The sequence below is a fragment of the Schistocerca nitens genome, chromosome 5, assembly GCF_023898315.1.
Source record: "Schistocerca nitens isolate TAMUIC-IGC-003100 chromosome 5, iqSchNite1.1, whole genome shotgun sequence".
In the NCBI taxonomy this organism is placed as follows: Eukaryota; Metazoa; Arthropoda; class Insecta; order Orthoptera; family Acrididae; genus Schistocerca; species Schistocerca nitens.
In genome coordinates this window covers 637,921,233-637,934,270 of record NC_064618.1, presented here as the reverse complement: position 1 = coordinate 637,934,270, position 13,038 = coordinate 637,921,233, and the positions used below count along the sequence as shown (strand labels likewise).

At 39.5% G+C, this 13,038-nt stretch overlaps 1 protein-coding gene across 2 annotated transcripts in view; it reads left to right on the top strand.

Annotated features, from left to right (window-relative positions):
- LOC126259209 (solute carrier family 35 member C2) overlaps positions 1-13,038 on the top strand; it is a 178,781-nt gene that overhangs the window by 144,637 nt on the left and 21,106 nt on the right. For both annotated transcript variants that reach the window (XM_049955804.1, XM_049955805.1), the window contains exons 5-6: positions 4,723-4,856; positions 12,017-12,192. In XM_049955804.1, coding sequence (XP_049811761.1) covers positions 4,723-4,856; positions 12,017-12,192 — 310 coding nt within the window. The remainder of the gene's footprint in view (positions 1-4,722; positions 4,857-12,016; positions 12,193-13,038) is intronic.

Below are 13,038 nucleotides of genomic sequence, written 5' to 3'. Positions count from 1 at the left end.
ATCTTTTCCTACAATGTTGATATTCCTACCTGGAATAATACCAATAGAAACATATAAAAATAAAAGGAACTATTCTAACTTTTGTTCCTATTAGTTCCTTCCTCAGGGGGAAAGGAGGATGTGTTGGCTAAGGCGAAAGAGGAGGAGCAGGCAACTCAGACAACAAGTGGGTCCCTCTCATCCTGTGGCCTGAGTGACCTCCTCTTTAGTAATGAAATTTTCACTCTGCAGTGGAGTGTGCGCTGAAATGAAACTTTGTGGCAGGTTAAAACTGTGTGCCAGACCGACACTCTAACTGGGGACCTCTGCCTTTCTGGGGCAAGAGCTCTACCATCTGAGCTACCCAAGCACGACTCACACCCTGCCCTCACAGCTTTACTTCCGCCAGTACCTCGTCTCCTACCTTCCAAACTTCACAGAGGCTCTCCTGTGATGCTGTAGAACATTCTCTCTCTCTCTCTCTCTCTCTCTCTCTCTCTCTCTCTCTCTCTCTCTCTCTCTCTCAGCTATGAAAGCTACTAAAGTTTTCAGCAGGACTAAAAATTTCACCTCTTGGATGTACATATTGGCCAAAAATTCAGTCTCATAATTTTATAGCACATTATTAATATCAAATATGGCCACAAAAGAGTTAATAGCAGGTATTTGAGATAGTCCATGAAGTTCAAGAAAAGCAGAAAATTTACCACTTTCAACTTTGGAGGAAGATTTATCCAAGTCACCATGTGTGCAAGTACCATTGATATGCTCCCCAATTTGGATGAGGTTCTGAAATGATTTTAATTGTTCTCATTTCTTTGTAGAAACAGTGATTGTAGATCTCCTTTTCATTCTATTATACTGTGTCCCCCTGCACCTGAATTGTAGATGAGATAGCTCTCCCACTTAATTCCTAAATGGCCTCAGTTCCTCCAAACCTTTCCTCTCTTTTGCTAGACGACAGGACATGCGGCTTTGGATGGTTGTGTTTGTGTTGTCTTCTGTTGTTGTCTGTATCTATTACTGTCTGGTAAGTAGAAGTTCTTTAATTTTTATGTGATTGTAATTTCAATTTGGAGATCCTTTTCTTTACCAATACTTATCAATTTCTACTACTACTACTACTACTTCTACTACAGTTGTTGTTATTATTATTGCAAGTACCTATTAATTGCATTTTTGCAGCATTACAGCAGTTATTATGTTGATTTTGAACTGAGAAAGGTGGCGTGGTGGTTAGCACAGAATGGAGCTAATTCCTCACACAGTCATCTCGATTTACATTTTTCATGACTTTCCAATAGCATTTAATGCAAATTCTGAGATGTTTCCTGTGAAAAGGCACACCCACTTTCTTTCCTATCCCCTTCTCTGAGCTTGTGTTCCTCTCTAATGACCTTATTGCCACTATATACCAGACCACGCCTGAACTCAGAACCTTGCCTTTTGCAGGAAATTGAAGCTGTGAGGGCACTATTTACTTCCACATCAAAGGGACAAGGATGTAAATATAATAGAGGGAAACATTCCACGTGGGGAAAATAAATCTAAAAACAAAGATGATGTGACTTACCGAACGAAAGCGCTGGCAGGTCGATAGACACACAAACAAACACAAACACACACACAAAATTCAAGCTTTCGCAACAAACTGTTGCCTCATCAGGGAAGAGGGAAGGAGAGGGAAAGACGAAAGGATGTGGGTTTTAAGGGAGAGGGTAAGGAGTCATTCCAATCCCGGGAGCGGAAAGACTTACCTTAGGAGGAAAAAAGGACGGGTATACACTCGCACACACACACACATATCCATCCACACATATACACACACAAGCAGACATCTCACACGCAGACATATTTGGTCTTTATATATGTCTGCTTGTGAGATGTCTGCTTGTGTGTGTATATGTGTGGATGGATATGTGTGTGTGTGTGTGTGTGTGTGTGTGTGTGTGTGCGAGTGTATACCCGTCCTTTTTTCCCCCTAAGGTAAGTCTTTCCGCTCCCGGGATTGGAATGACTCCTTACCCTCTCCCTTAAAACCCACATCCTTTCGTCTTTCCCTCTCCTTCCCTCTTTCCTGATGAGGCAACAGTTTGTTGCAAAAGCTTGAATTTTGTGTGTGTGTTTGTGTTTGTTTGTGTGTCTATCGACCTGCCAGCGCTTTTGTTCGGTAAGTCACATCATCTTTGTTTTTGGACAAGGATGTAATGTACATAAAAATGCAGCATAAGAACTGTTCATATTCAGAAGCACTCAGGTCTGGGCTGAGGCTGCTAGGAGCACTACTCTGTCAGGGCTTAGCACAGTGCAGGTGATCATGGAACTTCAGGCCATGAAAGGCTGGTGTACCACAGGTTGGAATTTTGGCTGGATGCCCTAATGATGTACGAGTTCATAAGAGATTGGTGTACAAGCCAGCAGAGAGAATGTTGGCAGTAGTGGACTGAGGAAACTCAGGCAATAGCTTCATGCCACAGGGCATACCAATCTCTCTCTGCACTTGCACCTAATGTCTCAAAGTTTAATTAAATACAGTATAGTATGGGCTCTGGAAATCAACTAGTTATTTGGTGAACATCGGAATCTGAAGATAGGTCAGTAAATTTGAGAAAGAAAACAAGTAAGATCAAATTGAATATAGTAATGTTATTACATGTGCATTGAGAAAAACAAGATGGACTAAAATTAAAATCAAGACATGTACTTTTATTAGAGAGGAACACAATTATTATTCCTTTTGTGTGTGTGGGGGGGGGGGGGGGGGGGCATAGCCAGATGTAAATTTCATTGTAAACAAGAACTTTAGGTAGAATAGCAATCCTGGTTTTGAAAGTAAACAAGCAGACATTCTGATCATCAGCTGGAAGACATATGTGGAGAGTTACAGAACTAGATAAATTACAGCAAATCCCACTACATGGTGATAATGGGAGACTTTAATGCAAGTTTAGGACAGACTAGATAATGATTTTTCATTATGAAACTCTGGGAATGATAATGGAATAACTTAGGCCATACATTATTTGAACATGCAATAAGCATGTCATGTGTTTTACCTGCATAAACTGTGTCTCATCTGTCTCAAATGCTTTTATAATTTCAGCCATTTTACCTGTCATACATTAGCAACAAAATTCTTTGTATTAATTTGTTGTGACGATCACACTGAAATGCCTTCGTAATGTCAACAACAAATCCTAGTCAGCTAGTGTTTTTGTTACAAGAGCTACAAACCTCACTGTTGCTGTGCTGGGAAATCTGCACTTTCTAAACTCATACTGTGCCTCATGTAGAATTTTTTTATCTATAAATATTTGACAGCTCTGCACTTTCTGCCAGCAGGTTCTAGACTGTAAGTTTTTCCACTTTTTGAGAGGCAATGGCTCTCGCCACTTTTATTTTTGGTACATCACAATTTTTGCTATAAGAAGAGTGGCGTTGGCTTCACATTTAGTCAACTAAATACTTACTTTCATAATGAATTTTTGGTTCTTCATTCAGTGCTTTTAATGACAGTTTTATTAGTTACATTAATTATGATGTGTCAATTTGCACAAAGTAATTAAGTGTGTGGATGTAATTTATTAAAACAAGACATTTTTAATGGTTCTGATCATCGATTTGCTGCACATTTTGCCTTTCATCAAATTTGGCACTTTCTAAGTATATTATCAATATTAAATTTATGTTACATTTGTAACATAAATTATTTTATTTATACAGTAATGTAGTGATACACTCATGTATTTAATGTAGCTTTTTCTGCAATTCTAAAGCGAAAACATAAAATTAAAAAAAATCAGTCTATTAAATGAGATCTAAAAGCACGTTGAAATAGCACTTATGAATCAGTTGTAGAAACTAGTGCATAGCTAGTAACAAAATGAAATAGTGCACAGTCTCTAGAATGTAGGCTCCTTCAAAGGCTCTTTAAAGAGAGAAAGAAACAGAAGTAGCCAGAAAAGGTGTAAAAAATGAACAAAACTGTATGACATTCTCGTGTAAAGTATAAATCATGCACAGTAAAGTTCTGTGAGGATATAAAACGCTTGGACAAGAAACAGAAATCAAACCAAAAATATAATATCAAACAATGGAAAGTCCCTGTTGGAATAACAACATTATGGAAAGGATAGGTTACCACTCACCATGTAGAGAAGGCCGTGTGTTGCGGACAAGACACAGTGAAAAACAATGCTATAAATAGTTCACCTTTCAGACAAAGTCCTTCTTCAGAAATAGAAAACTCCCATAAGAACAACTCACACACCGAAATGACCACTGTCTCTGGTTGCTAAGACCTGACTGCACTATCAAACTGGCACACACTTGTGCATATTTGTATGAGTTTTCTACTACTGAAGTATGACTTTGCCCAAAAACTGAAATAGTTCTAACATTCTTTTTCATTGTGCCTGTCTGCAACTTGATGCCTCCTCCATGTGCTGAGTGATGATCTACCTTTTCAAAAATGAAATATGTATGATTTTAGTATTTTTGATTGTCTCAGCCAGACCTGCTTCAGTGTATGCCATTGGCAACCACAAATGTTTTCTTGCCTGCAAGTACTTATTTGTTTCTTGTGTTTACTCCTTCTGTGCAGTAAGAGGCAAATTTGGAATGATTATTTCAAGACTGAAATCACATGCTAAACAGTTACTCAGGAATGCCTTATTTGTATTGTATGAGTATAAGCTGTCAATAAAGATAAGTTACTTCAAAGTGTATTATTTAATCTTTCAGTGGCCTTCGCTGGACATTAGCTCAGCTTATCATGCAGAAATCAGAATTAGGTCTGTCAAATCCAGTGGACATGGTATACCATGTACAGCCTTGGATGATTGTGTCTGTTCTACCATTTGCAGTGGCTTTTGAAGGTAATTCACAAATGCATCAAAAAGCTACCATTATGATACTACTTGTTAATTTTATGAGTTTCCTTGTGAACGTAGAGGTAGCTGCTATAAAACTGTATCAGCAAAAAGTCATATAATATTAAGTCTTTTTCCTTCATTACAGTCACTTTCAAGAATAACTCTCTACCCAATTTGTAATGATGTTCTCAAATAAATTTGTTTTTGTGGGCTTCAGTCATTCCAATTACATGTAAAAGCTTTACTTCACCTGTCCCAAAATGTCATTCTTTCATATTCTTAGTCTCATTTCTATAGAGAAAGTCAGGTGTGATTGTAGAGCCAGGAAGAAGTAGAAGGAGGGGGGAGGACAGCCATCTGGAAGCCCATAGATATTGTAATAGCAACTTGACACACAAGTTCATGTCTTTTCAAGGTGATGTCATTTTCTTTCTGCATGGGCTGAAATGACCTTTACTGAAAGCTTTCAGCAAGTGAGACGAGGTCACGTAGTCCACAAAGGCAGCTGTCCACATTTGTGTCCCATTCTAAGACACAGGTTTTAACTTGTTAAAATAGGATGCTTATCAAAAGGTTGTTGCTGCAATTTGCATGGAACTCTATGAGACAAAGCAGCCATTTGGATGCACTTTAATAACTTTCAAATGTCTTGGCCACAATTTTTATTATTTCCAAAATTTCCTTTGCGTTTTGTCATTCAGTCATTATCAAAGACTATAAAATATGAGGGTTGCCCAGAAAGTAATCAACCACATATTTTTTCTTCAACAATTCCTTCTTCAACGTAATGATAATTACACTCACGAAAGAATGGTGTTCTATCTACACACCCTATTTTTCCACGTAATCTCCATCCTGTTCTATGGCCTTCCTCCAGTGCGAAACAAGGGTGTGTGTGCCCTGTCAGTACGAATCCTGGCTTGTGGAGCCAGTGCTTCACTGTGTGAATCACATCCTCATCATCCATAAAATGTCTTCCACGAATGGCATCCTTTAATAGCCCAAACAAGTGGAAGTCCGAAGGGGCTAGGTCAGGTGTGTCCGCTGTAGGTGGTGTCCCTGACCACTGCAAATTGTGGAGATCCACCGAACCGCCATCTGATGATCTCACCCTCCTTGCCCAGCGACTAACTGTACTTCTGTCGACAGCAGCTGTCCGTAGACTTTGCACAAGCATTTGTGAATATTCCCCCCACTTTCTTTCTCTACAGTGAGAAATTCAGTGATGGCACGTTGCTTGTAACATACAACCCTTACACACACCTTTTTGGAACTGTCCTGCAGCTACACTATTAGTCGCAAGTGACGGATACTTGGCTGTCTCAGGAGACTTCAAATAATATATATGTAATGTTTCATATTCGTAGCATTGTTTTTGGCTAAGAAAAAAAAATTCAGTGCATTACTTTCTGGGCAACCCTCATACAATAAAAAAATGATTTCAAAAGGTATGAAAGTATGTTACAGTTTGCCATTGATTAGAGACACAATATAGTGAGTGGAATATGCTCTTTTAGCTGAAGTACAGGACAAAAATATACTTCAACAAAACACGTTTATTCCAGAGAATCCTACCAAAATATGCAACATTAAGAACCTTCAACAGCTCCACGATAGCAGCCAGGATTAAATAGTCTACAAAGTAACATGGGTTAGAATTGAAATAACAATTGCATGTAGACTAAGGGACATGTATAGGAGAGAACTTGTTCATTTAGCTACAAAACCATATTCTGCTCAGTGTATGATGCCTTGATGAAATGTGACCTATTTTCATATCTTGTGTGTTGTACTTATAGCTTTTGAAAATGATGGAATGTCAAAACATGTAAGGCAATTTTGGAAATAATAAAAAGTATGGTCAAGATACCAGAAAATTATAGAAGGTGTTGGTCAGGAAGAGCCATTCAAAATGTCCCAAATATAAGGAGAAACAGAAATTGCTTCCAGTGGTTTATTTGAGATTTCATCACAATGTCACTATCCGATGTCTACTCATACCTTCTTTCAGAATTTGAGAACCATCTTCTCCAGCCAGTTGTAAGGTGACACAGAGTTTAAGATGGACTCTGAGCCAGGATGAAATTTGTCATTTTTCATTTTAACAAATCATCATCAGAACCAATAACAGCAAAAAAAAATTGCAGGGTTGACTGAGAAATCAACCTTGTAACTTTCAAATCTATTGTCCAACGCTCACTAGTAAGCTATCGTTGGTGAGTCCTGAAACAACATACACTATGCGATCAAAAGTATCTGGACACCCCCAAAAATATACGTTTTTCTTATTAGGTGCATTGTGCTGCCACCTACTGCCAGGTACTCCATATCAGCAACCTCAGTCGTCATTAGACATTGTGAGAGAGCTCCGCAGAACTCAAGGACTTATAACGTGGTCAGATGATGGGGTGTCACTTGTGTCATACGTCTGTACGCAAGATTTCCACACTCCTAAACATCCCTAGGTCCACCGTTTCCGATGTGATAGTGAAGTGGAAATGTGAAAGTACACGTAAAGCACAAAAGCGTACAGGCCAACCTTGTGTGATGACTCACAGAGATCGCCGACAGTTGTAGGGCGTCATAATGTGTAATAGGCACACATCTAACCAGACCCTCACACAGGAATTCCAAACTACATCAGGATCGATGGCAAGTACTGTGGCAGTTTGGCGGGAGGTGAGAAAACTTGGATTTCATTGTCAAGTGGCTGCTCATAAGCCACACGTTGTGCCGGTAAATGCCAAATGACGCCTCGCTTGATGTTAGTGTAAAGATTGGATGATTGAACAGTGGAAAAACGTTGTGTGGAGTGACAAATCACGGTACACAATGTGGCAATCCAATGGCAAGGTGTGTGTACGGCGAATGCCCGGTGAACGTCATCTGCCAGCATGTGTAGTGCCAACAGTAAAATTCGGAGGCGGTGGTGTTATGGTGTGGTCGTGTGTTTCATGGAGGGGGCTTGCACCCCTTGTTGTTTTGCGTGACACTATCACAGCACAGTCCTACATTGATGTTTTAAGCACCTTCTTGCTTCCCACTATTGAAGAACAATTCGGGGATGGTGATTGCATCTTTCAACACAATCAAGCACCTGTTCATAATGCACAGCTTGTGGTGGAGTGGTTACATGACAGTAACATCCCTGTAATGGAGTGGCCTGCACAGAGTCCTGACCTGAATCCTGTAGGACACCTTTGGGATGTTTTGGAACGTCGACTTTAGGCCAGGCCTCACCAACCGACATCGGTACCTCTTCTCAGTGCAGCACTCCATGAAGAATGGGCTGCCATTCCCCAAGAAACCTTCCATCACCTGATTGAACACATGCCTGTGAGAGTGGAAGCTGTCATCAAGGCTAAGGGTGGGCCAACACCATATTGAATTTCAGCATTACTGATGGAGGGCGTGATGAACTTCTAAGTCATTTTCAGCCAGCTGTCCAGACACTTTTGATCACATAGTGTATTAACAGTACGGAAGACTGGTAATGAGTACTTAAAGTATGCTACAGAAAATATGTTTACTGCTGTTTAAACTGGATTTCCCTAATGGGAAAATGTTACAGAGAAACTTGTATGGAAGATTGAAGGTGAAGTGAATCCAGTCAGTCCAGATCACCCAAAAATGTGACAGTTGTATGTAGGCAGATCATCTGAAAGACAAATAGATGAAAACATGCCAGTGCCCAGTTAGACTCCAGGAACTGGCTACACGCAAGGGCCCAGTGTCAAATGTTTGCAAATTTAAGGGCATTATTGGCTGTTCAATATCATTGCCATGATTGGAGAAAGTGTTCTCATGGATACAAGTGCTAAAAGATGGAGTGTAAATGGCACCTTGTGTATGTTTATGTTTGCTTACTCAAACACAAACAAAGTGCCACTCACACCCCACCACTTACTTCTTCACTCTCTAATTTGAGTGAACAGCCTATGACTAACATTTACTGTGATATATGTGGTAAATGTTTTAGTTAGCTCTTCTGTTGAAAGACTAGTTTGTTGCAGCTCTCCACACTACTCTATCCTGTGCAAGCCTCTTCATCTCCAAATAACTGCTGCAAACCACACCAATTTGAACCTGCTTACTGTATTTGTCTCTATGTCTCCCACTACAATTTTTTCCTACCAAACTTTGCTCTAATACTAAGTTGATGATTTCTTGATGTCTCAGAACGTCTCCTGTCAAACAATCCCTTCTATTAGAAAAACTGTACCACAGATTTCTTTTCTCCCCAATTCTATTCAGCACCTCTTTATTAGTTATGCAATCTACCCATCAGATCTTCTGGACCACCACATTTCGAATGCTTCTATTCTCTTCTTTTGTGGACTGCTTATCGTTCATGTTTCAGTTCCGTAAAAGGCTACATTCCAGACAAATCTACATTTCTGACAAATACCTTTAGAAAAGACTTCCTAACACTTACGTTTTTATCCACTGTTAACAAATTCCTCTTTTTCAGGAATGCTTTCCATGCTGTAGTCAGTCTGCATTTTATATCCTCTCTACTTTGGGCATCCTCTGTTATTTTACTGCCCAAATAACAAACCTCATCTACTATTTTTGGTTTCCCTCAGCATCACCTGATATAATTTGCGTATGCTCCATTACCTGTGTTTTACTTTTCTTGATATTCACCTTATAATCTCTTTCTGAGGCACTATCCGTACCATTCAACTGTTCATCCAAATCTTTTGCCATCTTTGACATAATTATTTCTTCTCTCTGATCTTTAATTCTCTTTCCAAATCCTTCCTTGGTTCCCTTTACTGCAGGGGCGGGCAGGAATTCTGCACGTGTGCGGTGCACATGCACGTGTGCAGTTAACAGGTGTTCTGCGTGCACACAGGGGCAAGCTGGCCACCCGCTTCTCTCCCCTCCCCACCATACCGTCTCTTCGCTTCTTCCTGTGTAATGTGTTTTGTTTCCTGGCCTGCTTTATTGAATGAAGGAATAAGGGTAGTAGGAGTGCTTGAAAGTAATCATCGTTTGAAAGAGTACCTATTACCTACAATACGTTTTATTTAATTATCACAGGTGGAGTTTACATACAGACAAACGCAAACAGTTACGCAAATTTTCATTACTGATGTTTGCTCTTAACCGAGACTTATTAATTTTCATAACAGAAAAAAATCTCTCACAAACGTATGTCGAGCCAAACATTGACATTATCTTCGCGGCTTCACGATGGAGACGAGGAAACTTGCTGTGGAAAGTCGTGATAAAAATCTATCACACGTCTTGTCAAAAGGAACCTGTCTCTCAGACGAGAACTACGCTGTAGACCTATTAATTCCATTTGCAAACTGGGATGAATATCATCTACAGAAACAGCAGATTGTCTCGAGAACTATTCAAAACCTTGGGATAAGTAAGACATATCCCCAAATCGCTTGAGGAATTCCTCTTTTATTGCACTAAGAACGGCAACATACTGAAATTTATTATAATGGCGTTCAATATTAAACTTCCGCTGACCAGTGAGAATACTGTCACATATTATACATTTCCAATTTTCACGTTTTTGCACAGAGAAAAAATGATTCTCCCATTCCTTTTTAAAAGATAGCAAATCTCCAATTCTCCGTTTCCTTGATTCACTCTGCATTTTCCGGTTACTGAAATCCACTACGTAGTGGTCGCTTCGCTTCAACGTCCGCAGCTTGGCCTGGAACTACACTGCGGCAACCTGCCGGCTGTCGCCACTGCTCCATTCGACGATTGCACGCGAGCAGCACACATGCAGCGCTGTGTGCTCATGAGCCGCGTGCAACGTTTTTCCGCCCCTGCTTTACTGCTTGATCAGTGTGCAGGTTGAATAACATCAGGGAAAGATTACAACCCTACCTCACTCTCTTCTCAACCACTGCTTTCCTTTCATGTCCGTCAACTCTTATAACTGCCGTCTGGTTTCTGTACAATTAACCCTGCTACCTACAGAATTTGAAAGAATGTATTCCAATCAACAGTGCCAGAAGCTTGTTGTAAGTCTACAAATGCTATAAATACAGGTTTGGCTCTTTTGTAACCTATGTTCTAAGGTAAGTCAAAGGTGAGAATTGTGTCACATGTTCCTATATTTCTCCAGAACCCAGACTGCCCTTCACCAAGGTTGGCTTTTATCATTTCCATTATTCTGTAAGCATTTGTGTAAGGATTTTGCAACTATGTTTTGTTAAACTGATAGTTCCAGGGGCATTGTTACCACTTAGGTCTTTCAGTGTTCTGTCCAATTCTTCTCACAGTATCATATCTGCCACCTCATCTTCATCTATCTCGTCTTCCTATTCTTAAATTTGCGCCGTAGTATGCACTCAGTTTTTGGAGGAAGGCCTCAGAAAAAAGTCTGAAATGTTGAATACCTGCATACTGAAATAATGATACAGTGCCAGAACACAAGAACATCAACACTGTTTGTGTTTAAATTCGCAGGAGTTATATGTCCCTGAAAAGTTGGGGTAAATATGGACTGTAGTCTTAGGCCATTAACAAATCCACATGTATAGGCAGTTGCACGCATTGTTCATCTTACTGTTTGAAAAATTATTTTAATGTATTTCATACAGCATAAAATCTGAAAAATTTAAAACTGGAGGGCTGATGCTGAAATATTTTCCAACTGAATACCTGCAAAAATTTCTTGCCAATGCCAGTTTCAAGCATGTCACTATTTATTAGCATTACAGATCATCCTGACTACTGCATCCTCTTTACAATCCATATCTATTATTCTACAACTTTCAAATAACACCCCCCCCCCCCAATAACACACACACACGGCTTCGAATGTGCAAAGATGTGTGTGACTGGGTTTGTGACTTTTGTTAGTGCTTCAAGAATTTTTTCAAGGAGAAGCTTAATTGTTCTGCTTCCAAAGCATAAATGTTTTGATGATTGTGTAAACTACTTTTGAGGTAACAAATCTTTTATATCTATTCGATGCATTCTCAACTGCCTTGATATTGTACTCATAATTTATTTTTGCTTGTTTGAAACTTTACGATGAATATTCACACTAAAACCTAGAAAAAAATTATATTTTATGAGCAGTACTTCTTATTTGGTTATGAAGCTGGTGCAGTGACATCAGATGTGACCTTGCATTTTACATTCTTTATTAGCTTATTATGTACTGTCTTTATTTTCTGCAGGTCATAGCATAGCAAGCAGCTGTCACACATTCCGATATCATAGTGCCAGCCAAATTCTTCATTCAGCAGGTGTTGTTCTGTTTGGAGCAATCCTTGGGTATCTGATGGAAATTGCAGAGTTTTTAGTAGTTTGCCAAACGTCAAGTCTTACTTTATCTATTGCTGGGATTGTCAAGGTAAGTCGGCCCCTTCCCTTTTTCTGTTCTGCTTGTTTCAGTGATGGCTGTGTGAAAGTTTACTGTATATCTGTGTACTGTTTTTACCAAGCATTTACTTACATTACATCTCAGAGTTGGGCAAATTGGATGTAAAACTAAATTAAGTTCTCCAGATTTTTGAAGAGTGAAATATGAGGGGCGTTTGAAAAGTCTGTGCAAAAATAAAAACTACTTACGTTTTTGGGGTAAACCTTTTTTATTTTTCGACGTAGTCTCATTTTAGACTTATACACTTCGTCCCACGCTGTTCTAATAATTTGTTGATCCCTTCCGAATAACAGGAATTGTCCAAGTCTGCAAAACAGCTATTAGTTGCTGAAGTCACCTCCTCGTTTGAATAAAATCTTTGTCCTGCCAGCCATTTCTTCAAATTTGGGAACAAATAGTAGTCCGAGGGAGCCAAGTCTGGAGATAGGGGGAATGTGAAACGAGTTGGAATCCTATTTCCATTAATTTTGCAACAACTGCTGAGGTGTGTGCTGGTGCATTGTCTGGATAGAAAAAGACTTTTTTGCGGTCCAATCACTGGAGTTTTTCTTGTAGATTGGTTTTCAAATGGTCCAACAATAATGAATAATATGCACGTGTAATAGTTTTACCCTTTTCCAGATAGTTGATGAGGATTATCCCTTGCGAATCCCAAAAGACAGTCGCCATAACCTTTCCGGCCGAAGGAATGGTCTTCGCCTTTTTTGGTGCAGATTCTGCCTTGGTAACCCATTGTTTAGATTGTTCTTTGGTCCTAAATGACCAGGCACAGCTCACCATTTCCCCTCTCCTAAACTTCATATAATCATTTCTGTT